Raw genomic sequence first — 27,464 nt, 5'->3', positions numbered from 1 at the left:
TATTAATACAAATAGCAGCTTGAGTCATTTATGCACATAGCAGCTTGAGTCATGTATGCACATAGTAGGTCCAGATATATAGGAGGTCCATGAGATATGCATGTAGCAGCCTCACTCATGTACGCATTTAGTACTGGCAGTCATGTATTCAAGTACAAGCCTCAGTCTCCTATGCATATTACTGCCTCCGTAATGTGTGCACGTAGCAGCCAGCCTAGGGTCTCTATGCATGTTACAGCCTCTGTCAAGTATAGTTGTAGAAGCCTAAATTATATGTACCTATATATTGGAATGTATATAGCGCAAACTTAGCTGTGACGCAACGGAGCACTATATAAATACCCTTATTTGAAGGGTCTGGAGACGATGTACAAGTTCTTGTACAGCAAGTGGGGATGACAAAAATACATTGTAACACATTTTAGGTACAGGAAGATGAAGTGATTTGCCTAGAACCATACGCTCTTGTGTCTAGCACCGAGGCTAGGATTCAGTCCTGGGGCTTCAGAACCAAAAGGCAGCAATTTGCATCGCTAGGACACAGCTCCTCATATAAGCATGCCCGCATCTCCATGCATGTAGGCACTCCAGTCGAGTGAGAATGAAGGATTTTCAGTAGTGTGTACATGTGTTAGCCTATTACCTATGCATGCTTGTATATAGGGATGAAGGGAAGAGTATTGGGGGACGCCTCTACTAGCTTTCACTTGCACTTTTACATACTAGCGTAAATCATGATAAACAAAGCTGCATGTGTGTGCCTAGGTATAGAAGTCGATCTGCTTGAATGGTCATCTGATATATTTTAAAGCTGTTTTGGTAAGTGATGCATATGGATTATTGCTGGTGTAGAGCAGCGTAGCTGTTGTGTTAGATTAGAAAGTGTGCTCGTAAATACAAGCAAACAAAGATGGTGTGTTTATGATGGTCGAAAGCCTAATTGGTAATATGGATTGCAAGGAAATAATAATGATTGCTTATTGATTGACTTGCTAGAAAGCCCTTGAGCTATGTTGAGTTGTGAAATGTGCGGTGGACGTTATTGAATGATAAGAGCGAGTAATCAACAGTGAAGGACTTTCCAAGTATCATGTTCAATTGGGAGACATGCTTATAGATGTAGTTAATTGATAGCAATGGAACATTAATTATCTTGCTGCACAGCCCATTTTGTAAATTGATTAGTGGAATGTGGGGGTTCGTTCATTCGCTGTCGAGCTGTATCTCCTCTTCAGAGGCTTGCTCATCCTTTTCATCATGTCCTATGGCAATCCAGGTGTTATCCAAGGTGATCTTGACGGTATCCTTCACTGGCTCTGATGTCCCGGTCTCGTTTGACGGAGCAGTCTCAGCCAGCTCGACAGCTTATGAAGTTGGCTCCTCACTGAGCGATGTCTTCCCAGGATCACTTGTGGGTGCTGGCTCTTCTGGCTTTTCTTCTTGTGGGGCCACATTCTCCTCTTTGAGGGATGCTCTTCTCGTTGGTGATGGTTGGATCCTCTCCTTTGGACTCCAAGCCCGACATTTCACTTTTTCCGAAGGCTCGGGCTCAGCAATTTCTTAATTTTCTCTCTTCTCTGGTGGCACAAGCCTGTTCATTGTCTTCTTGATGTTCTGGCGGGTGAAAGCCTTTTTCAGGCTATCGACCTTCTTCAGGCCAGAGCGCTTAATCTTTTTGGCTTTCGATTCGCCGGTCTTCTCACCCACACTGTAATCGTCCAGACCCTCTGCAGGACGATCAAGCGCTTCATCAGAGGACAGGTCCACAGTTTGCCATATCTCTTCCAGCTTTGTCTTTTCATCGCTCGTCTCCCCTTTCTCCTCCGAGAACTCACCTGGGGGCTCTGGTTCCTTCAAAAATACGTTGGCAGGAATCTCTTCTTGCTCCTGAAACAGAGGTGAACATATATAAGTGTGATAAAAAAAATTGCAAACCGCCATACTTGTTTTTTTGGTAAACAAATGAAGCAATATTGCCAGACACTGGATAAGCTTCTGCACTGCCGTTCTGTTCACGAAGAGGAAGTGCCTTAAAAAGGCCAGGTTCATTTGTGTAAAGTATACAAATTCAACAACACACATATTTTCCTCACCTCTCTTTTCTCAGAGTACGTTCAGGTGGAACTTATCTGTTTGTTCACTAGTAGGTGGCAGAGTCTCAACCATGTACTTTTTTTGCAGAAAATATCATTTGCTCTCATTTTTAGTACTTTTATTAAACTGGCTTATCGTGGCTGGAGAACCGATCATCCAAAGAATTTACATTCAAGGCCGACCTTGGCCCTGTGATACCCCCAGTGTTCCCAGAGCTACTGCCTGGAACACCTACCAGACTGATGGATCATTAATTCATACTCTGAGCAAGAGGTCAAGTCGGAGCTAGACTGTACTGTACCCATTGTGCCATAGGAGTGGCATCTAATTTAATTGAATCCTACTTTGTCATAAGGACACACAACAACTGAGCCCTGACGAAGTTCTCACCTTGAGAACGAAACGCGTTGGCTGAACCTATAATCACCGCTTTCAAGTGAATTAACTGATTGCAAATAAAGACTTTATTGAAAATTAAACACTGATCTCCTGGACTTCATTACTTGGCGCACGCCCAACCCCTCTACTGCTTAGAATCTAATTCACAGAGGCATCAATTGACGGCTGATGCCAGGGCTTGTTGCGCAAGGACATTTGATATAATTGAAACTAAAGTGAGGTGCAGAAACAGCAGTCCGCCGTCATATTATCTCTGTTAACTCTGTACTTTTATTAAACTGGCACTATTCCTCATCTCCTCTTGTGTTGAGGTTTTACATTGAATATAGATCCACAGTTTGTTATGTAATGTGGATTTGTAGAGAGCTGCTTGTCATCCATGAAGGTATATTGGCGCTAAGTAGGTGAGTGTAGGCATGTGGTGAGGCTGGTCCTGAACACAAACAGTATTAATAGTCCCTCAAGAAGACTAGTTGAATAGCCTGGTCTTCTGCTTCTTGCGGAATTGCATGCACCACCCATGAAACACCCCCTTGATGCAAAGCAACACAAGACGGCACACTGTGCAATTTTGCTTTACTTTGGGATACTATAAAAAACAAATCCAGGCTTGCGTTTCATAGTAAATCCCTCCTTAACACTTTGCATCTGGTTTGCGTTACAAAAGTAACACAAACCCGATGCAAAGCATTAGTAAATCTTAGCTTTCAAAAGAGGGAGTCTGTGGATAATACACAGTTCTTTGTATCTACCTATTCTGCGATACTATGTATGTTTAAGTGTTACTGCTGAATCCTAGCATTAAAGAGTGTTATTTATGCTTGCATAATGCTACCCTCTGCTCTGTCAATAAAATTTGGAGGTTTAGTTCCCTTTTCCAACCCTTCAGCCCATATCCAGCTTTGGGACCTGCTATGTAGAACACATATTAACTGATCAGAAGTCACTTTCAGTACAAATTATCTCTTCCAACACCACATTCCATATTTAGCTACCAGAACTCACAGAGAGGCCATATCATTCCAGTATCAGAATTCTCATCCCAAATCTGCACCCGGGCTTAAGCACTGAACAAAAAATAAGAATGGAACAACTTTTACCTTAAACTACTAAAAACATGTGGCTTGCCTATGCACAGAACCAGGGCTTTAGGTGGGCCAAGACTGGCAGTTCTTAAAAGCAGGTGCCAAGACAGGTCCCTACCGGGCTCTCCATTTTTACCTTTAGAGTGGGGAGTGTGGGGGTAGCATAACTCTGCGATAATACTATCCATCACTGCTTTTGAAGTAACTTCAAAGAGACTCGTTTTTCAGTTTTATTTAGAGTAAACATGAGCACGTTACATTACACAAGGACATATTCATGTTTTGAATCACAGAATGTTGAGCCGACATGAGGCTCAAACCTGCTTTCTTAGCTCAAAAGTCAGTAGCTCTAGCCATTACGCTACAATCTCGGCCACAAGAACGGTAGCATTGTCAATATTATATACAACTATAGCTGTTGCGTATTTATCTTATGCAATTAATACCCAATGACAAAGCCAATAGTCCTGGCTTGTTGTAGGTGTAATGTTACTTGTTGTGTTATATATATGGATGTATGGACAGAAGGAGCAAAATACCAGTGGGGGGTGGGAGGAGCCTAGCGCGCAACCAAGATGGCCGCGTAGGTGCGAGGCTCCCGAGGACCTCCGCGACCTCCTGCATAAATCCTGACCGAATCCTGTCCTGAATGAGGGGACTGTGCTTGTGAACCCGAGCTGAGGTGACGCCCGTTTTCCGTTTTTAAATCGGACTTCGGACACCGGCGGGAGCACCGATAGAGGTTTGCGGCCTTCTCCACACCGGCCCCCCGTACTGGAGTTGTGGGGCGATCCGGCGACAAAGCGAACAACAGCGGCGGGCAAGGCTGGGCGACTCGCGTGCCCCGCACTTTCACTTTCGCTTTCGCTTTTGCGCCCTCCTTGCTGCCAGGCGAGGTAGGGTTGCGGAGCGGTGTGCGGTGGTGTGGCCTCGTTGGGGTGCCCTGCCGGCCCGCTGGCTGCGATCCGTCCTGAGTAGCGGTGGTCGCCCCCCCCCGGAGCCCTTGAACGGGATTGTCTACCCCCTTTTTTTGAGGAGATTGGCTCGATTTGGGGATTGTGAACATGGCCACAAAACAAGATGGCGACCGGGCCAAGGTGAAGTCGACCCGTCGTGGCACGGCCCATCAATCCAATATCATGGACCGCTACACCCTCCAGAAGGGATCTCCAGAGGCGCTGCGTAGATCCCCCACGGGCCCGACTGATGCTCCTTCTCTGCCCACGGACCTGACCCTCTGGGACGTCATGGGCACCATCGCCGAGATGAAGGCCTCGGTGGACCAGCGCTTTGACACTCTGGCGCAGAAGATCGACTCGGTCCTCGTGGACGTGGGCCTCGTGAGAGCCGATCTGTCGAAAACAAATGACCGGGTCGATTCTTTGGCCCACTCTACCTCGGGCCTCACAACTGACGTGGCGGCCCTCCAACAGGAGGTGCGCAGGCTTGGCCAGGCGAGCGCCCTGATGAATCGTCGACTGGAGGATTCCGAGGGTCGGGCCCGGAGAAACAACGTCCACATTATCGGGGTGCCGGAGGGACGCGAGGCAGAGGCAGCGGATCTGTTTGTGGAGGACCTGGTCCTCACCCATCTCCAGCCTCGGGGGCTGAGTAAATTCTTTGCAGTGGAACGTGCCCACAGGGTCCCCGGGGGTAGGCCTAAGATCGGCACCCCTCCGAGGCCTCTCATCGCCCGGATCTTCAATTTTCGGGACAGAGACGCTATCCTGCAGACTTCTAGGCTCCAAGGGCCGGTCAAACTTGACAACATGGATATCAATTTCTATCCTGACTTTACTCCGGCGGTCCAAAAGCAGAGACTGAGCTTTCTGGGTGTCAAACGTCGCCTACGGGACCTGAATCTCAAATATGCGATGCTTTTTCCAGCTAAGCTGAGGGTGGAGGTAGATGGCCGCACGCACTTTTTTGATCGTCCCGAGGCGGCCGGGGACTGGCTGGACACTTTGCCCGGAGATCGGGGCCGGGGGGGTGGGGGGGGGGAGCGGTTGGTGGGGAGGGCCCGCCGGATCAGGACTGAGGGACTAATGGTATGCCTTGCTCTGGACTGTGTTATTGTCACCATTGACTGTTAGGGTAAGTTCCCCTCCTGTGGAGGTCGTGTGGGGTCTCTTGGGGGATCTCCCTCCTCCTCTGGGGGACTAGTTAGTTTTCTTATCTATGGGGCGACAGGCACACTGCACTTTGGGGGGGCTGTTTGGGCTCATGCAGGGGTGCAGGGTGGGGGGAGTTCTGTTGGGATGGGTGGGTTGGGGTGGGGTGTGGTTCGTTTTTACCGCAAGGCAAACCCGTAATTGTATTGGTGTTTTTGAGATGCTCTCGGGGGGACAAATGATGGCTTCTGTATGTGATGGGGGGTAGGGACCTGACTTTGTTGTCCTGGAACGTTAACGGACTGGGTGATAGGATTAAGCGGGGTGTGGTCCTGCAGTATCTGAAACGGATTTCGCCTGATGTGGTCTTTCTGCAGGAGACGCACCTTATTGGTAACTCCTTTTGTGCCATGAATCGACGTGGCTATCGTTTGGTGGCCCACTCGGGCTTCACATCAGGCTCACGAGGGGTGGGCATTATGGTCAAGACCTCGCTCCCGCTAGAAATAGACGAGGTGCGCCATGATGAGAGGGGACGCTACACTGTCTTGGTGGGGAGAATGGAGGGCAGGGTAGTCGTTTTTGTCTCAGTGTACGTCCCACCGGGGTTACAGTCCACCACCTTTGCGGACCTGGGACGCCTCCTTCTCGACCTTCCGGGGGGGCTTCTGGTGGTTGGGGGGGACTTCAACGCGGTGGTTTCTGGGACTATGGATCGGTATCCCCCTAGGGACCTCCCCCGGGCACAGGCGTGGCTGTCTGGCCTTTTGGACACATTGGGATTGGTGGACTGCTGGCGTTTAAAGCACCCCACTCAGCTGCAGTACACCTTCCATTTGGGTGCCCATGGTAGCCTTTCGCGGCTTGATCATATCCTTGTCCCTGCGGCCTATGCCGGGAGAGTGGGGGAGGTGCGCCATCTGGCTCGGGGCATTTCAGATCACTCCCCACTCCTATTGCACTTTGATGTCTTCCCGAGGGGGGAGGGCAGGGTAGCTCCAATCAATGCTTGGTACCTGCGTGACCCCACTATTCGTGCTGACTTGATCAAATCCTTGCAACGGTATTTTGAAGAGAATGTGGGGTCAGTCCGGTCGGCTATCTCCCTGTGGGAGGCTTTCAAGACGGTACTTAGAGGGGAGGCCCTCTCCCTTATTTCCCATGCCCGGAGGCGCGCACAGGAGGAGGTGACCCGGGTGGAGGCCGAAATTACTGAATTGGAGGGTGATCTGGGGAGTGGGGTGACTGACGCTGCGCTGCACGTTCTACACCTTAAGCAGGCGGCCTATAGGGCCCTCGTCACGGAGGCGGCCAGGGGCCTCAGCAGAGAGCAACAGGGGCGATTGTATGATGTGGGTGATAAGGCTGGCAAGTTGATTGCGTGGTTGGATAAGAAGGAGAGAGCTAGTCGTGTGGTCCCGTTGATTGAGAGGATGGATGGTGTGCGTGTTACTGAGCCGGAAGGCATTGTTTCTTGCTTCGCGGATTATTTCCGCGAGGTATATTCCCCGGTTTCTCCCTGCTCGGAGGAGGATTCCCATGCCCTGCTGCGTGACATCGCGCTCCCCTCCCTTTCTGTGGAGGACAGGGAGTTGATGGATGCCGCCCCCACCTCGGACGAAATTGCCCTCGCCATCCGCTCGGTCGCTTCTGGCAAGGCCATGGGCCCGAACGGCATTCCTATCGAGTTATACAAGCTGCGACCGGATGTACTGGCACCCCACCTCCGCGCAATGTTCCTTGCGGCCCACTCGCGGGGCTCCCTCCCGCCGGACCAGCGTCTGGCTACCATCGTGGTCATCCACAAGGAGGGGAGACCGCGAGACCGGGTCACATCCTATCGGCCTATCTCGCTCTTGAATGCGGAGTCTAAAATCCTCGCCAAGGTGCTCGCCAACCGGCTGGTCGGCGTGGTGGGCGACCTGGTCCACCAAGAGCAGTCCGGCTTTATTCCCCATCGCAATACGGCTCTTAATCTGCGACGCCTGCACGGCGTGCTAGCGCGTGTTCCGTTCGTGCGGGAGCCGGCCATCTTGGCGTCCTTGGACGCCACTATGGCGTTCGACACGCTCGAGTGGCCGTACATCTGGGCGATGCTGGCGAAATTTGGATTTGGGCCGGGATTCATCAGCTGGGTCAAATTGTTGTACTCGGACCCACTTGCGCAGGTGGTGGTGAACGGTCGAGTCTCGGCCCCATTCGTGCTGGGACGGGGCACGCGACAGGGTTGCCCCCTGTCGCCGCTCCTGTTTGCACTGGCCTTGGAACCCCTGGCGGAGTGGCTGCGGTGGCACCCTTCTATCCGTGGTCTCCGTTGGACCCCCGAGTATGAGGACCGCGTGTCCCTCTATGCTGACGATATCCTTTTGTACTTAGCCTCCCCGCGCAAATCACTGATTGTCCTGGTCGATGTTCTGCGCTCTTTTGGCCGCAATTCAGGCCTTGTCATCAACTGGGCTAAATCCTGTGTCTATGTGCTTTCCGGGGAGGCTCCTGTCCTCCCGCGGGGCTGTCCGATCCAGATTGCCTCGCAGGGATTTCGATACTTGGGTGTCTACATTACGCTGGACCCGGTGGCCCGCTACGAGCGAAATTTGCTTCCCCCCCTCCAGCGCTTGAAGGAGGATGTTGCGCGCTGGCGGCGCTTGCCGCTTTCGCCGCTCGGCCGGGCGGCGTTGTTCAAGATGATGTCACTGCCGCGTTTCCTGTACGCCCTCCAGAACACTATGGACCTGATCCCGGCGCGCTACTTCCGTGAGGTGGAGGGTTTACAGCGCCGCCTGTTCTGGGACGGGAGGCCGCGTATAGCCCTGGCAAAGTTGACGCTCCCGTGGTACGACGGAGGGATTGCCCTTCTGGATATTAAACGGTATTACTGGGCCTCCCAGTTAGCTGCAATTAATCATGGCCTCTATGGGCCCGCCCTAAACCCGGCATTTGAAATGGACAAGATGCTCCTGCCCGGTGGCGACTACAATCGGGCGCTCTACGCTAGCGTGCCCGATTCCCGCTTGACGGGACCCACGCGTGTCATGGTGCGAGTATGGCACGCGGCCAATGCAGCTATGGGCTGGAAGGACCGTTTGACCCGGGCGTCACCGTTGTATGCGTCTGAGAGGTTGGGCTCTCTGTGGACCTCGAAGGGCTTTGAGCAGTGGGACACGATAGGCATCAGTACAGTGGGGGATCTCTGGACGAGGGGAGGATTCAAAACATTCGAGATGCTGCAGGCGGAGTTTCAGCTGCGGGGCAGTGAATACTTTCGGTAGCTGCAGGTCCGTCACGCACTGGGTTCCGTCTTCCCAGACGCGGCCTCCATCCCGGAGTCCTCCCCCCTGGAGGATCGAGTGCTAGATGGCCACGTTCCGGACAGCACGATCTCCCTCATTTACAAGAAATTGATAAATGATCGCTCGGGCTTACTGACTGGCCTCCGCGAGGCCTGGGTTGCCGATGGGCTGGAGTTGGACGACGAGGACTGGATTTCCGCGGTGGCCTCTCCGAAGGAGGTGGCCATCCCGGCTCGCCTTCGTTTCGTCCAGCTTAAGATACTCCACCGGGTGTACATGACGGGGCCATGGCTTCTGCGAATGGGCTATGCCGAGGATGGATTGTGTAAGCGTGGGTGTGGTGTGTTGGCGACTTTTTTGCACATTCTGTGGGAATGTCCGAGGGTGGAGCGATTCTGGCGTGGGGTGCATGAGGTCCTGCGAGCGGTTACGCATGTCGCACTGTTGCCTGAAGCGAGGAGATGTTTGCTGAATGTGTGGGAACCGACCGATTACTCGGTCCCGCAGACGCGATGGGTGACTCTGGGATATATGGTGGCTAAACGTGACATTGCTCAACTGTGGGGATCCCAGAGGCCCCCGGCGGTGTCGGCCTGGAAAGAACACATGGATTGGTGCATGTTCCGAGAAAAGGTGGTGTATGTGGCGCGGGGTAAGCCTGGGGCATGGGTGAAGATATGGGGCCCCTGGAACGCCTACCGCGGGGGTATCTGCGAGCCGCCGTTGTTGCCTCCCGCTTCACCAGCTCCATCCCCCTAGTTGACCCCCTCCCTCAGTCCCGGGCACAGTGTTCACCCAGTCCCGGACCTGTTCCCCTTCTCCTCTCTGGATTTTTGTGGATGGCTTGGGGTCCCCCATTTGAGGAGCATGTGCTGTCATTTTTGATCGTGGGTTGCCTTGCGGGTGTGTGTTTTTTATGTTGTTGTGTTGTATAAAATGAAACCGTATTGTGGGCTTAGAGTCATATGGCCCACGCGTTTGATACCTCCTGCCTTAGTGTCTATGCAGAGCCAAGTGCCTCATTGTATGTATGTCATTTGCCATCGTCACTTTAGCGGCCGGCCGGAAGGTTGTAGGCCCATACCTGTATATATTTGAGATTGCAATAAACGGTTTCAAAAAAAAAAAAAAAAAATACCAGTGGGGCAGCACACTATGCTAAGCACAGATTTTTAGCTTAAGTGTTTTAAGCCACGCCCTTAATTACATCTGCCGCGCTCCTATGAGAGACCCCCCAGTTTTTTCATCCCACTTAAAGCCCTGTGCAGAACAACTAATTCAGATCCCTATAATCAGAAGATTCAGATCGCGCCAGTCCTCCAGCCGGACATTAATTGTGGCTGCTGAATGGCGGGATTCTGCGGTTCTCCAGAGTGCACACTACAGTGTGAATTAACAGCTGCTAAAATTAACTCGGCTGGGTCGAGGGAGGTCTTATACTGTGGTAACAATATCAGAGGTGGAGCTTTCCCGCTTCAATGAGTTGTGTGATCCTGGGCACTGCACCACATCCCGTTCCCAACAGAGATTGGGAGCACTCAGAAAAGGGCTACACGCAGGTGCCGCGAGGGAAAAATAGATATTTGTGATCCAGACACTAGAGTAATACTGGGGGACGACCTCGCGACCCATGGGGAAAGCAAGTTCAGCATGGACCTTGCAGCGGGTGCTTAACCCACTGAGCTACTTTGCCCGCGCAATAGCTACTAGTTTCCAGTGGAGTTGTGTGGCATATTTCCAACGGCTTGCATGTCACACAGTAAACTTTGCACTTCGACACGGAAGCCTTACATTTAAAGCAGTTCGGACTGTTTTATATGATAACCATCAAAGTCGCTTGACTTTGTTACACACCTTCGTCTTCACGTAAACTATATTAAACTAAAAACTGCTCTCCAGGCGGCGCAGTCTGCAAAAAATAAAATAAAGAATGTTTTGATTGTCGCTCCCTCTGCCTCCGAATGCTGGGACGGGGATGGCCGGGCAGACCTCCGCTGTTTACGAGGAGGCAAAATGTCTCTGTATAATCGGCTCCCTTTACTCCCAATCGCTTGTGTTTGAGTGTAAACTTTGGGCGATCTAAGTGTTTATGGAAGGTGATCTAAACACTATTTCTAAACATTCTGTAGCGTTTTTGGTTTGCATTTAATAAATAGCCTTAATAGATGCATCGGTGCCCGTACTTGACGTGGAAATATGTAAGTGCAGGTACTTCTTATCCCAGAGCATCCGTCTGCTGCTAAGTTCTATTCTTCCATTAAAAGCACTGGAGCAGTGCCGATACTACCCCTTCCAAATTAAAGAAGCGCAGTTACTGTGTAACTGTCTATTTAAAGCACTAGTAGAAATCGACCACCAGAAGGTATCTGCGCGCTTTACATGAACAGTTGCATTGCAGACGGACACGTTCATTTTTATTAGGCACGAGTAGGTGAAGTGATTTGCCCAGAGTCACAGGATGTTGAGCGTACTTGCCGAGACTCGAGTCAGGTTCTCCAGCTACGAGGGCGGCCGCACTAGCCGTTAGGCCACACCCTCTCCCTGTTTTACCTCCCTTCAAGCTCCTTTCCCATCCTGTGATGTCTGCACTCTCCCAAGTATCTCCCATATCACCCCATTCCCCCTGCCCCCATCCTTCGCGCCTTGTGCACACAACCGCACAGCTCTTCGTTTTCGGGTGGTTAGAGCGGGGTGGAGGAGATCCAAGGATGGCTGAGTTGGTGAAACCGGCATTGGTCCCACTCCTGCGCTCTGAAGGGGTAGCTGAATAACACACCCACTACATGGAGCACCACCCTCTCTTACTCTAAGAAGCCGCCTTGAGAGGCCTGGCGCCCCTCTGCGGGAGAGCGCCTTGTAATGTTCAATGCCACGAGGTATGCGTGTTCTACAGAAAGGAATGTACAGCTCTAGGGGACAGAGCTGAATATGAGCTTCCAGCAGGCCCCCTGCCAACAGGGCACCTTTATCCTGGCCTGGCACCGGAAGCAGCGGCGTTTCTCACGTTGAGCATCAAACATTTACAACTTTCAAATGTGAAGACCTACAAGTCCCAGCGGTGCGCGGGCCACAAGCCTGTCTGAGGGGGCCCTGCCAGGGCTCAGGGGCTCCATGTTTACATCGGAAAGAGGGCGAACCAGATACCTTCCTCTCTAGGGAACCACACTCACAGAGACAATCTAAATACGCAGCAAGATGTACCTGCAGAAACGTAGATGTCTCCATTTTGAGTAGATTTTGGAAATTTTCTGCAGATCTTATACCTGTAACTCCCTCTGCAGGTACAAAAACAGCTCAAACAAGTGGTGCGCGCGCGCCACAGCCACACACGTGGTTTCAATTATCGCGCCCGTGTCTGGGCACGATAATTGAAACTACATGGCCTATTGGTGTCTATTACGCGCACCAAGCGCGTAATAGACCCCAATAGGCCATGGGCGGAGCAATGCGCCCGCCTTTGGCCAATTGCATGCAGTCTTTAATTAAAAGACGCACGCAAAGGCCAATCGCGTAGCACAAAAGGAATCGCACACGCACGAGCGTGTGCGATTCCTAAGTCAGCCTTAATACCCCGTTTTTCACTTACTAAATGTCTCGCGCTGCGTGAGCCCTGCTGCGCAGTACCCCTCTAGGCATGAGACCTAAAAATCCAGAGTTGAGGCAGTGGAGCCAAGGGAAAATTGGGGTGCTGAGACCAAGGGTGATTGGGGTGCGCAAAACCAAGAACAGGTTTTTCACCACTGTATAACTCTCTGAGACCTTGCATAGGGTACCATGTGTAGCTCTCTAATGCACACTGGCAAAATATTAACAGAGAATTAAACAAGTTTGCCTCGTAAAGGAGGTAGATTGGTGATAACAATTTAATAATTTTGATATAACTGCTGTAAGGGAAAGAGAGCAGAGACATTTAGATACCTAACGTGTAAATACTACAAATTTGTGACTCTAAAATAACTTGCCATATGATGGGACTTGCCAGATAAGGTTATTGTACTTTCGTAAAGAATTCAGGTAAAATACAGGTAAAGGCTTAGAATAAGCGGTTGGGATACATTATTCAGAAACACCAAGGTACACACTGAGAAGTAATCACAGTTGAGAACAAGCTTAGAGTTGGATACTAAGGCCTCATTCCAAAGGCTGCGGTAATATGATGTGAAGAATTAGCAGTACCACAAGATTTGCTTTTTCCCTCTTGCTCTGTTACCACATCTTTGAGTCCGCAGGTCAGAATCCATGATACTGCACTAATACCACATTATTCATCACCATGCCTTCATTTCAAACAGCGAAACTTGGAATATTGGGTTTTTGCCCTGCAAAATTTTCACCAGGTGTCAATTAAAAAAATAACACCAGGAAAAAGCATTGGGCGCGGTATTTGCTCGCCAGTTGTAATTCTGGTTCAGAAGCAAATTCCTGTTTCACCTGAATCTGGATTACTGTGGCCTTTACAATGAGGTCCTAAGTTAATACTACAGTCTTGCACCAGGCAGGTAGGATGGAAGGCTATACTTGCCCTTTTTACCTTCAGTGCATATGTTTGTGTATGTAATTACAATTTTTTGTATTTATTTACCTAATTTCATGTTTTCTGTGTTTTGCAAATACATTGCCTTGGTGCCAGAGAGCTGTGTATTTAAAGAAATACTGTACAGGTGTAGTTAACAACTATGATCTGACCTTCCAATTTCTGCAGGTACAAGTTTGGGCTGGATGTCTCGGCCAGTTGCACAAGGTCTGTGGGTCAGGACCCCTCTCTCCGGCTCTGTCTGTGGCAGTCAGCCCCCACAACAAATACCTTGCGGTTGGGTACCAGAATGACGGTGTGAAGATCTACAGAGTATCAACAGGTAAGTCCCACGGCCAGAATGCGAGGATGAAGTGGAAATGCGTAAGCTAGGCAAAAACAAGAGCCTGAGATATGGAAGATAAATTAAAAAAAAGCTTGTACATCAGTCCAGGGTTTGAGTTAGGGAACAAACTGGAGTAACAAAAAGTTAGTCATTTAAAAAAGATAACCGGGTGAACAGGTAATATGCTAGGACCAGGTCTTGACATGAAGTTACAATAGTATGAGAGAGTACTCAAACTAAAGATTATAACCATCCAGAACTGTGGATATAGGATTGGGATCGAGGGAGGGATGTGTAAATAGGGAGGGTGGTACTATTAGCGAGAACCAGATATGGAAGTTAACAAAAGAGAAAAATTCACAATATGCCTGGGCAATGTCCTTGAAAAGTAAAGAGCATGAAAAGAAAGATAGTACAACAGATACAAATTTAAAATGGACTAGAGGAACACAAGTAAGCACAAGGTAAAAATTTACTTCAGGCCAGGGCATTTTTTTGTGTATATGAAAATAATATGGACCATTCATATCATGCCAGAGCTGAGACTATAGAGTAAGGTGACAAACAAGAACATTTCGTCTGTATCTTGGTCCTCTACAGATGAATGTACTTGTAAGGCCTGGAACTGAAATAACATTGAAGAGTGGAAAGCTGCTTACAGACTAACGGAGCAGTTTATACCCTTTGTTTTATTAGGTGTTCAGGACTTTTAGGAGCACAGATCTGTGTTTAATGGAAAGCCCCTTCCAGAACTTTGAAGTGCAATGTAGATGAGGTAGAACAGAGGGAGCAAAAAGAGTAAACCAAACCCGAACTGTAAATGAGAAACAGGTGAGTGAACAAAAGGGAATGCCAGGCAGTGGAAAAAGAAGGGAAGCCGAGACCACGAGTCATTGAAGAGGAATGGTAGAAGATATTAAGAAAATAGTGACCCAGAAATGGGACCAGTGAATAGGATAGGGAACTAAAGGATAGAGGGTACAAAAGATAAAAATGGATGCTCAGTCTTTGGGAATAAATGAAAGAGAAGAGGATACCACAGGTTAAAAGTGGAGCAATGTAGTTTATTTTATTTATTTATTTTTGGTATGCATAAAGTGCATAACTATCCATAAGGGCAGAAAAGTGCTTTAAATGAAAGAGCAGGCAGGTACATTCTAATAAAGAATATACCATATATTTAGAAAACTTTCATAGTAGAACCTGAGTATCAGAGGAAAGGTTAGAGGATAATGCATTAGTCTTGTAGATGGCTCTTGAACAGGTACGTTTGTAGTTTTCTTTCTGAAGGGGAGTAGGTTTTGATTGAGTCTGATGTTTTCAGTAGCTGGTTCCATAGTCTAGAAGTAGGCTTGGTTTAATGTCTTGTTTTTCTTTGTTTACAGAAAATCTAGAATGAGATGGAATTTTCTTCTTCTATTTCTTTCCCAACAGCTTATATTTAAGTTAGGAAAGAAGATCAGTATTGAGTGGTTTATGGGGAATGAGTATCGCACCTTGTAGTATAACGCAAATATTGAAACGGTTGTGTTGAGTGTGTGTAACTTTGTGGCATGCCACAGTTTAATGGTTAAGAAGATGATCCTGATCTTGAGATATGAAATGAATGTAATCACAGCAGAGCTTTAGTCTCTATTCCCATTCTTGTGTATAGGATGTTGAAAAGTGAGCTGTTGGTAATGGTGTAGAACTCCGCCCGGCATACCCAGATAGAGTAATAGACTACCATCACCTTCAGCGTATAATCAAAAAGGGGGACGTCAGAGCTAGTTATTTATAGAGGTCCTGTTCCTGTGCTCCTAGGCATGTCAATGTATATCAGAAGGGAACAGTTCCTCTCTTGGGGCCTGAGTAGAGAGTGTCAATGGCTTTCTACACAATTATAGATGGTATCTGGGGGGGATCTGCAAATTCAGATCATAATGCCCTCACACACCTGTTAGGGTGTCATGCTTCATCATTGGGCGCTCCTCGTCGGACAGGCGCTGCAATGTCCGACGGACCTGGTGGCATCTTTATCGGAGTTCTTCTTGATCTGAGAACGCCGTTTGGTGAGTGAGGTGTGTGGGGCTATAGGAGAGCAATGTCTTCTAAAGTGTGCAGAATGTGATTTAAAATAGCCCCTAATCTTGTGATTCACTTTATTAAGTATTCAAGGTTGGGACTAATTAAAATACGGTGAGGCTACGTTAATGAGTAAAGGTATTCGAGTAGCCTTTAATTGATTTGGGTCAACATGTTTCGTGTCTGGTGCTCCAAAGTCGACACTTCTTCAGGACCGATATGCAATGACCGCTAATGGTCAGCCAAGGGATGTAATCTCCCCTTCTTAGTGCCAAGACCCTAAATCTAGGGTTCTTGATCTGGCGTTCCACCTCCTAGAGGTGGGATGGAATGCCTCATAGATGAGGAAAGACGACCCGACCACTTGAACGGGTTTACCTACGAAGGCAGCGGGTTCGTAGTTGATCCTACTTGTCTTAGCCTCGTCTGGATCGAGACGAGGCTAAGACAAGTAGTCGGGTCGTCTTTCCTCACCTATGAGGCATTCCATCCCACCTCTAGGAGGTGGAACGCCAGATCAAGAACCCTAGATTCAGGGTCTTGGCACTAAGAAGGGGAGATTACATCCCTTGGCTGACCATTAGCGGTCATTGCATATCAGTCCTGAAGAAGTGTCGCTCTACTTTGGAGCACCAGACAAGAAACATGTTGACCCAAATCAATTAAAGGCTACTCGAATACCTTTACTCATTAACGTAGCCTCACCGTTTTTTAATTAGTCCCAACCTTGAATACTTAATAAAGTGAATCACTAAGATTAGGGGCTATTTTGAATCACATTCCGCACACTTTAGAAGGCATTGTTCTCCTATAGCCCCACACACCTCACTCACTAAACGGCGTTCTCAGATCAAGAAGATCTCCGATAAAGATTCAACCAGGCCCGTTGGACATTGCAGCGCCGGTCCGACGAGGAGCGCCCAATGATGAAGCATGACACCCTAACAGGTGTGTGAGGGCATTATGATCTGAATTTGCAGATCCCCCCCAGATACCATCTATAATTGTGTAGAAAGCCATTGACACACTCTACTCAGGCCCCAAGAGAGGAACTGTTCCCTTCTGATATACATTACCATCACCTTCAACCAGGATTCTGAGGATATTATCTCAGATTTGTTGTTATTTGGAGAGTGTCAGTTTCACTGCTGCATTTTGGCCTAAGCCGCAACAGGAAATTGTTCAGAAGGTTCCTTGTGGTCATGTGGCCACAGAGCTGTTTGGAGTTTTCGATTATTTCATCTAAAAACGTAAATTTAGTGATGGGTCTCAGGTTGTGGAAGTAATTTTAGTCAAGGTGGGTTTTCTTAAGAAGGAGTTATTGTCTGGTTTCAAATGCAGTAGTGAATGTTGACATGAGAGAGAATGAAAAGCAAAATAGTTTATTAGGGAGGTACTGGGGCAAAGTCAGGAGAATATACCTCCTGAGGAGGGCAGAAGAGGTATGGCGTTGAGAAGAAGGTTCATACAGGGACAAGAACAGAAATGAAGAATAAGAGGGTAAAAAGGTCATGGCTACTTTCTGTTAGGTGAATTAAATGATGATACCAGCGAGCTTTAATGTGTCAAGGCGTATAGTGCAAACATAACTAAGCTTCACTGTGTGTAATTGGTCACCTGTGTTCTTGGAATGAAAAGCAAGGCCACCAACTAATTACTTTACTGCTCACTCTATTTCAGGGAGCCTGTTTGCCGAATGTGATATCCATGATATTGCTGTACCTGCCGTAACATGGTTACAGGATGAGATGCTGGCTTCAGGGTGCAACAATAAGAATATACAGATCTGGGATGCAATTGAAGGACAGGCAAAGTGCCGACATATTTGCCGTGGGCACCATGGCCCAGTGCTGGCACTGGCTCACTCATCTCAACTCCTAGCATCAGCTTCAGGTAAAACCTAATGGTCACCACTTTGTTTCATTCGGATTTTAATGGGCATTTATACTGAACATTTGAGTTTGTGGAATTTTCTTTTGGCAATTTTGCATATGTGCCAGTCAGCTTCATTGTATTTTGAAAAGCTAAGCAAACGTACATCACTGACATGAACCTATTCAGAGGACTTTCTCCCTATGCTAAAGCCTCACTGAATCTTATATTTTGAAAATCAATGGAAGATATTGCTACAACTGGGCTATGCTCCTAGCAACTGATTCCACAAAACCCTTTTTTAGCTACTGAGAGAATACATATTGTATTTGGCATGGCCCATCGGGCTCTGAACACAGAGCCTGGCTTTGACAGACCTCATTCCCAGCACTCCTCTACGCACTCCTTGTTTCAATGAATGGAGGCAGTTTACAAAATTGTTCCAACTAATTTCAAATATAACAAACAGGAATTAGCAATATAAAAGTAAGCTGGAAGGGGGATACAATGATTAGAAGTGGTTGGGACATTGTTAAATTTAATTTGACTTTCATAAAATAGAAGGAGTTCAACTTTAGAGCCAAATGCACCATACTATAATTGCAGTTAAGTGAACCACATAGGAAATATGTGAACAACTAACACAAGGACACAATAGTGACTGAGAATGAAAACACACAATTTTGAATTGTGTGGACATTCTAAGAATGCTCGGAAACTTTGAAGTGCTTTTCAAGATGACAACCAAAGGTACTGAATCTGTCCTTTTTTAAACTATACAATGCAAAAAAAAAAGTAACAACTTGATCCCATCTTCAGTACCATTAATGTTATGGGAACTAAGAGAAGAGTTGGAGGACCAGGACATAGAAGTTTGTCAGGGCCACCCATAAAAAGTAACCAATCCTGTGACCGCTCATAAATGTTATTGTAGATTCCGAATATGACACTAAAATAACAGTTGTTCCACGTACTAATTTTGAAGACGTGGAACCTGCTAACCTGTGTAATCCCCCAAAAACTAAATCTCAGGTTAATGCCACACATGTGGAAGAAATCGTAGATTGTTGTGTACAATTGAATCAGACAATGGAATGTGATTGGGTAATCAACAGTGGACAGGTTTGTTCTAGCAAGAAAAATAATATAAAAATAATGAACCTAAGAAGACTTGTAGTTATCCTAGGAAGGCAGTAGATACCTCATTCTAATTATTGTACTGAAATATTGTAGGTATTAGAAAATGCATACCTCATGGTATAACATTTTGCTCATTTTCAAGTTAACAGTATTCAGCAACCATCCCACAATATCAAATTTTAGTATCTATGCGATTCTAGCTATTAAGAATTTGAAGGAAGGACACAGCGGCGGGTTAATCATATATGTATCAAACCTCCTTAATTAAAAATGTAAATCTAGTACTGCAAAATCAAATCTAATTCAATCAATTGTAATAAAATTAGTGATAAATTAATGATGGAGTATTCAAAGGTAGCTTTTATTGTTAGTGTATATCATTTGCCAAGATTATTTAAAAACAAGACCCTGTTAAATGATATTCTCAAAACTTTGGAATTCATAATTGGGGACAGCTGTGAAAATCTTTTGACTATCCTTTGGGATTTATATAGTAACTTGTTTGGAAGTAAGTTAACATTATTGAGAGTTTGGAGTTAATAAATGTGCAAAGTATTCATTAGTTAGTTGTGCCTCAAAAACAAATTTGAAGCAAATGTAAAATACTTACGTTTTGTATTGTAAAAGAACTCTAAATGGTGAATTGTCAAGAGATCAATGACCACCTTGTTGGGAGAAAGTATCTGTACTAATTTTCAGATTGCACTTTGTACAAAAAGTAAGCAAATCCTCAAATTCAGTATCAAACCTATTTAGTATGAATAATGAGGCAACAATTGCAAATTTCTTAGAAGATAGGTGACTCCTCTTTTGGACAATAGTGCGCATGGGCATCGACTCCATCTTCATATTGTTTTTTTCCACCATTGGGCTCGGATGTGTTCATCGCGCTCCAGTTCGGTGTCGTTACCGTTCTACCATTCGACGCGCAATCCTTTACCCTTTCTTCGGTATTGTTTCGGTTGCATTTCCCATTCGACGCGCATCTCTCCAAACTTGAATTCTTCGATTCCGGTCGTCGACGCAGGCCTTAGGGCCTAGCTACGCCATTTGGCCTTTGGCTCAAGGAAAGGACTCCTTTCAAAAAGTGTCCTCAATGTGGCTCCAAGTTTCCACATGCCGATCTTTGAGGTGTGTAACCTCTGCCTTTCGCCCGAGCACGAGGCCAAAGACTCTCCAGCTTGTGCCTCTTTCCGCTCCAAGAAAACAATTTGGGATCGTCGAGCTTGAAGAAGCATGGCTCGATCGTCGACATCAATACGGGACGATATCTTCCAAGAAGGCATCAACGTACCGGAGCAGGAGCAAATAGAAGAGGGCCTCATTAGCGCCTCTGAAGCAGACGACTCCGACATCGAAGACATCACTCCAGGGCAGCGGGTCGTAAGTACTGAGGTCGACCACTCCCCCGTCCCCCCCACCACCCATTCCCAAAAGGCTTCGGTCACACCTTCACCTTTAGACCTAGGTGCGCATCAGGACAAAACTTCCCAAGCCCCGCCTTCGGGCCCGGCAAAGAAGTCGATACAAAAGCCTTCAGGCCACTCGGGATCGAGTCAGCCTGCAGTCGGTGCCGAAACCCCATCCCCGGCACCAAAGAAAAGAACACTGTCTTCGCCCGCACCAATGCCTGGCTCCACATTGGCGCATTCGGCATCGAAATCCGCTGGCACCGATGTCTCGGCTCCGAAAAAATCGTCGGAACCAAAGAAACAACCGGTTCCAATGACCCCAATGGAACACAGGAAAACTCCAGATTCCAAACCTAAGGAGCATAAAACCACTTCAAAACCGGTGCCGCAGAAACAATCGGACTCGAGAAAATCGGCACTGAAACAACCCATTTCACAGGTGGAGCTTTTTCGGCCTGATCCGACCCAAAAAACCCTTGAAATAGACCCAAAGACAAGTCAACTTATAATGAGTCCTTCCAAGAAAAGGAAAATGGACACACCTGTACCAGCTCCACCCCCTGTAGAGAAGAGAGACATTGTCACTTCTCCCCTAAGGATTCCTTCTCCACCTCCTCCTCCTCCACCCCACACCTATTCTATGCCATCTCCAGTACCCTCACCATCTCCTCCACCTCAGGGTGATGAGGACACCTCAGGGGAGGACGGGGATGATCAACCTCTAGGGGAACCTAGTCCTAATACCCCAAATGACCCATGGGACGATTATGGCACACCAGATGTTCCTGACACATCACAAGATGATGTCTACCCATCCAGACCATCCCCCCCAGAGGATACTATAGGATTCATTCAGCTCATACACAGAGCAGCAGAATATCACGGTGTAAACTTGCACACAGATCCCGTAGAGGAAGATTTCCTTATGGACACTCTTGAACCATCTCAAAGGTCCACTGCCATTCTCCCAATGTTAAAAGGGGTAATCAAACATGCTCCTGAAGTGTTTAAGGATCCTGTAAGATCCAGAGTCATTAACCCTAGGGTGGAAAAGAAGTACAAGTCTGCCCCAGCTGACCCTGTTTATATCGGAGGGCAGATGCCCATGGATTCCTTAGTAGTCTCCAACGCCAGGAAAAGGGTCAACTCCCAAACCACAGCCGATGCTCCACCTCCAGATAAGGAGTCAAAACTGTTGGACGCATCTGGTAAAAGAACAGCGTCCCAAGCAGCCAACATATGGAGAATTGCCAACCCACGGGCTTTGCTGGCTAGGTATGATAGGGCACACTATGACGAGCTAGAGACCCTACTGCAACACCATCCTGATCAATATAAAACAATATCCAATGATCTCCTCCAGGAAGGCAAACTCATAGCTAACACCTCCATTCGTTGTGCTCTAGATGCTGCAGGCACTGCATCCCAAGCTATTAATACCAGTGTCCTTTTTCGCAGACATGCGTGGTTATGCATTTCCGACTTCAAACCCGAAGTTCAAACTATCATACTAAACCAACTATTTGACCAAAAACACTTATTTGGTCCCAGTGTAGATTCATCTTTGGAAAAGATTAAAAAAGATACTGACACTGCTAAATCAATGGGAGCTTTGCAATTGCAAGCTCCCAGAATTTCCTTTCGTCTCTCCTCTTATAGGGGCACCTCTAGAGGTTTTAACACTGATAACCCCTCCACTTCCTACAAGAGTCCCACCCAGACCTCAACAACCAGAGGCTATTACAGAGGAGGCTACAGGGGCAATAACAACAAGGGTAGAGGCAAAACTACCAATACTCGCATTGCCTCCACCCCCAAACAATGACTTTCCTCCTCTTCCCCCGGACCACTCTACTCCGGTCGGGGGAAGATTACTACAGTTCCTACCTGTCTGGAACACCATCACCACGGACAGGTGGGTGAGACAAATCATCCAATCCGTTTATTGCCTAGAACTGACTCCAACTCCCCCAAACATACCACCCAAACAGCGTCCAATGTCAACAGAACACTTAATGTTTTTAAAACAAGAGGTGCTTTCCCTCCTACAGAAACATGCAATAGAACTAGTTCCCCTGCATCACCAAAACACTCATTCTAAAGAAGGACGAAACCCTCAGACCCATCTTAGACCTCCGACCATTAAACCTCTACATACAATCAGACCATTTTCATATGGTCACGCTTCAACAGGTCCTTCCTCTACTCAAACAAGGCAATTTCCTTGCCACCTTAGATCTCAAGGATGCCTACTTCCATATTCCCATTCACCCCACTCACAGGAAATATCTTCGGTTTGTAGTGGATGGTCAGCATTACCAGTTCAAGGTTCTCCCATTTGGAGTCACCACAGCACCCAGAGTCTTCACAAAATGTCTGGCAGTGGTAGCAGCCCACTTAATAAGACAACAAATTCACATCTTCCCATATTTGGACGACTGGCTCATAAAAGCCAAGTCACATACCCAGTGTGTAAATCACACACACGCCACAATTCAACTACTTCACAACTTAGGGTTTACCATAAACCTCACAAAGTCTCACCTCCAACCGTGCCACATCCAACAATATCTAGGTGCCACAATAGACACCTCAAAAAGCTTTGCATATCCCAGTCCGGCTAGGATAGCAAGCATGCATGCCCTTCTAACAAAATTCCAACTGCAACACTCACTTCCAGCTCGAGTGTTCATTCAACTAATAGGGATGATGGCCTCTTGTATATTCATGCAAGACTCCAGATGCGCCCCTTACAGGAATAGTTAGCACATCAGTGGAACCAGGCTCAAGGTGAGCTAACAGATCTGATGTTGGTGGACGGCCGCACACATCACTCTCTGCAGTGGTGGAACACCCAAAACCTTTCCAAAGGGTGACTGTTCCTGGAGCCAGTTCCACAGATTGTGCTAACAGCAAACGCATCGCTCACTCGCTGGAGGGGCTCATCTACTTCATCACACCATACAAGGCACATGGACACCTCAGCAAAAGTTACTCCACGTCAACCATTTGGAGTTACTAGCAATCTTTCCGGCATTAAAATCATTTCAGAAGCAGATATCAGGCAAAGCTGTCTTAGTCCGCACGGACAATATGACAGCAATGTACTATTTACAAAAACAGGGGGGGGCGCACTCTCTGCAGCTCTCTCAACTAGCACAGAGCATATGGAGGTGAGCTATTCCTCAGAACATATTCTTTTTAGCCCAACATCTTCCAGGAATTCAAAATCACATGGCAGATCTGTTAAGTCGTCAGACACAACAGGTTCCCGAGTGGGAACTTCATCCACAAGTTCTTCAACCATTTTTCCAAATGTGGGGGCAGCCAGAGATAGATCTCTTCGCCACACATTACAACAAAAAAAGGCCAAGCTTCGCCGCCAGATATCCACACCCATTGTCCAAAGGCAATGCGATATGGATGAATTGGTCAGGCAGATTTGCGTACGCTTTTCCGCCTCTCCCACTCATTCCATTAGTGGTGCGCAAGCTGCAACAACAGTCACTAACACTCATCCTAGTTGCTCCAACATGGGCCAGACAACCATGGTACACAACATTGCTGGAACTAGCAGTAGTTCCTCACCAAAACCTACACCTCTCCCCACAGCTCTTAACACAGAACCATGGAGAGATCAGACATCCAGATCCAGCACAGCTCAACCTGGCGATCTGGCTCCTGAAGTCCTAGAATTTGGTTACCTCAATCTTCCACCTGATTGTATGAACGTTATCAAAGAAGCTAGGTGCCCTACCACTAGTGTTAAAGATTTGTTATATATTGTAACAACAACAACATCATCAATCCTTTAGATGCCTCCACTAAACAACATTATATGTTACCTGCTGCATCTTCAAAGATGTAATGTAGAATACACCTCAATTAGATTACACCTCGCTGCCATAGCAGCTTACCTACAAAATAGACAACATCTGTCATTGTTCAAAGGTACCTGAGATTAAAGCATTTAAGGAAGACCTCAAAAGAATAGTTCCTCCCAGAGTACCACCCTCACCAGTGTGGAATCTAAACATCGTCCTCACAAGATTAATGGGTCCTCCATTCGAACCTCTGCATAAATGCGAGCTACAATTTCTTACATGGAAAGTCGCTTTCCTTTTGGCCATTACATCTCTTAGAAGAGTCAGTGAGCTACAGGCACTAACTATTCAAGAACCATTTTTACAACTCCGTCATAACAAAGTGGTTCTCAGGACAAATCCCAAATTCTTTCCTAAAGTTATCTCTCCCTTCCTTCTCAACCAATCTGTTGAGTTGCCAGTGTTCTTCTCGCAACCACAAACAGTAGCAGAAAGAGCTCTTCATACTCTGTGTAAAAAGAGCACTCCTTTTATTATATTGACAGACAAAACCCTTTCGCAAAACAAAACAACTTTTTGTATCCTTCTCACCTCCACATAAAGGCAATCTCATATCAAAGTCTGGGATTGCAAGGTGCATTGTCAAATGTATACAAATGTGCTATCACAAAGCAAAACGTACACTATCTATTCCCCCTAAAGCCCACTCTACCCGCAAGATAGGGGCTTCAATGGCATTTTTAGGGAACAATCCCTTAGATGACATCTGCAAGGCAGCTACATGATCTACACCACACACATTAACAAAACGTTATTGTGTAGATGTGCAGGCAAAATAGTAAGCTAGTGTGGGCCGGGCTGTACTCAAAACGCTATTTCAAACTACTGCAACAGATACTGGTGCTCGCCGCTAAGGAGGAGTACTGCTATGCAATCTATGCACAGTGTGTGATCTGCAGCTCATATGCCTCGAACGAAAAATGCTACTTACCAGTATGTATCTGTTCTTGGCATGTAGAGCTGCAGATTCACACACGCCCACCCACCTCCCCGGCTACCTTTATCTGTTCCAGTATTATCTTAATTAGATACAACATACATAGGCATCTATTTCTGTTTCTCACAAAACTCCATTGTTTCCCTTCTTGGCGAAAAAACAATCTGAAGATGGAGTCGATGCTCATACACACTATTGTCCAAAGGAGGAGTCACCTATCTTGTGACTTTCAAAGACTTCTTCCAATACAACAAGTGCAAACATCCGGGCCCAACACCAGATTGCGATCTATGCACAGTGTGTGAATCTACAGCTCTACATGCCAAGAACAGATGCATACTGGTAAGTAGCATTTTCCTTTAGGAGGTAGACAAATTTATCAAAGAATCTCATACATCATGAAGTGATATTGTGGTTCCCCCTCCCTGAACTCCCCAAATCAAAAATATACAAGTATCCATATTTTACAGAGAATTTGAATTTATTATGTGCAATTTTTCTTCACTTCGTAATCCTCAGCATCATAATAAATATGCAATTGAGTAAAAATAAAATGAGGGTGAAAACTATAAATGTACTGCAAACATTCATCACACAGCCATAACCTATTAAATCAAAGTACCTAACTAAATTGCATTCAGCTATCTTACAACTTCATGTATTAGCTGATACAATATCATGCAATTTACCAAGACTGTGGACAGTTTCCTGCACAGTAAGTCTCAATCTGTTCTCTTGTTTGCAGCTTTTCTCTCCTGCAACAATTCCATGTGCTTTCCCCATCCCAGTTTCTAGGGTCTTCTCGTTTATTAGAGTATATTGTGAAAGTGTGAGCTCATTATAAACTCCGCATTTAGTATACGGACAGAGTACAGTGCTCTTGGTAGTTCATTAAGAGTCATGCAGAAGCCACTACTTTTGTTTCATATAAATTCCATCAGCATCAAACGTGCACAAGGTCATCCTGCAAACAGACTTCACCTACTATACAACAGAGAGTGGAAAATCGCTCTCTGGCTATTGCATCTCTGATTATTGCAATGTGAGTAGGGGAAAATAGGTTGTAACAAATGTAGCACATACACACTTTATTAGCTTGCACAAGAAATGATAAGAAGCTCATGTTTAAAGGAACTATGCCTAACACATGTATGGTTAATTAATCAAGCACTCATACCCTTTTTGTGCATAATCGATGACTGTGTTATGTAACAAGTATAACATTATCTAACGTATATAAAAAGTGTGCTAATGCATAGCAAATTTGGCAGCTACAACTTTTTCCAACTTTGGGGGCGATTACGATGTGGGGCGGACTTGTGTCTGCCCGACATAATCTCGTAAATGGGACATCTGGTCGGTGATCCCGCCTGCCCTATTAGGATATGACCGAACAGTGTTCGGTAGCATTCCGACATTTCTCTATGGGAGCATACATTACGGCTGTAAACCGGCCGTAATACATGCTCAGATAAGAAAATGGGAGATCTTGTTCATCCCTGCACCCTGTGGCAGGCACCTCAAGGAGCCTGCCATGGAATGCAGGGATCAACAGGGGGGGACCATAGGTGCCCCCTGGGCCCACAACCGGAGGCTGCACACACAATGGGACCCTGCTGGGGGCCCTCAAACACACTTTCCGACATGGTTTCCATGTTGGACAGGCCGGCATGGAAACCATGTCTGAAACCGTTCATCATAATCCCAAGGGCGAAAGGCTTGCCATTTGGGATTACAAGCGGTTCCGATTTGGAAGCCACCCTGAATGACCGGCAGGTTTCAATTCAGAACAGCTGGTGCATAATCAGCCGGTCGGAAATTGAAACAGACGATGGGGGTCAGAAAGCCTCCAACCAAAGGTCGGAGGCTTTCCGATGTAAACTTAAAAAATAACTGGTCATAGAAGGAAATCGTTGAAATCCTTTTAAGATGGAGTAAGAAATCAAACAGTAATAGCATACAAAACATGTAACAAGAAGATAAATATATATTTGATAACAATAGCATGACAGAATTTTCACCAGTCAATTCAGTTAAACACTAGACTCTTTTTGAAATGATTGTGTGTGAAGCATGCACAAAAATAGCCCTGATTATTATTTTGGAGTGGAGAAAACCTACTGATTTAGTGCATAGTGTTAATACATTAAATCTTAAATGTAACCCCTCACCTCCAGTCACAAAGCTATTATTTCTACTAATGAAGACAAACTGAGGAATATTGGTAGGAAAAGCAGTTCACCCCAGGGCACCATATCCACTTTACACAGAATATGAATTTGTCAGGTTGATCATGTAGTACAATCCCTTTTGGATG

General features: G+C 46.7%; 1 protein-coding gene and 1 pseudogene across 7 annotated transcripts in view; one reads left to right on the top strand and one right to left on the bottom strand.

Annotated features, from left to right (window-relative positions):
- The window catches only part of LOC146811566 (telomerase protein component 1-like), a 1,575,504-nt gene that overhangs the window by 1,089,845 nt on the left and 458,195 nt on the right, over positions 1-27,464 (top strand). For all 7 annotated transcript variants that reach the window (XR_014966741.1, XM_085618541.1, XM_085618539.1 and 4 more), the window contains 2 exons: positions 13,682-13,835; positions 17,583-17,795. Coding sequence is in view for 6 of the 7 variants with exons in the window: in XM_085618541.1 (XP_085474667.1) it covers positions 13,682-13,835; positions 17,583-17,795 (367 nt within the window). In the remaining variant the exon portion in view is untranslated. The remainder of the gene's footprint in view (positions 1-13,681; positions 13,836-17,582; positions 17,796-27,464) is intronic.
- LOC146811569 (uncharacterized) lies at positions 1,110-1,941 on the bottom strand (annotated as a pseudogene).

Source organism: Triturus cristatus, chromosome 7, assembly GCF_964204655.1.
Source record: "Triturus cristatus chromosome 7, aTriCri1.1, whole genome shotgun sequence".
Lineage (NCBI taxonomy): Eukaryota > Metazoa > Chordata > Amphibia > Caudata > Salamandridae > Triturus > Triturus cristatus.
Note: the sequence above shows the minus strand (reverse complement) of the source record. Positions and strands in the feature narration are given on the sequence as shown.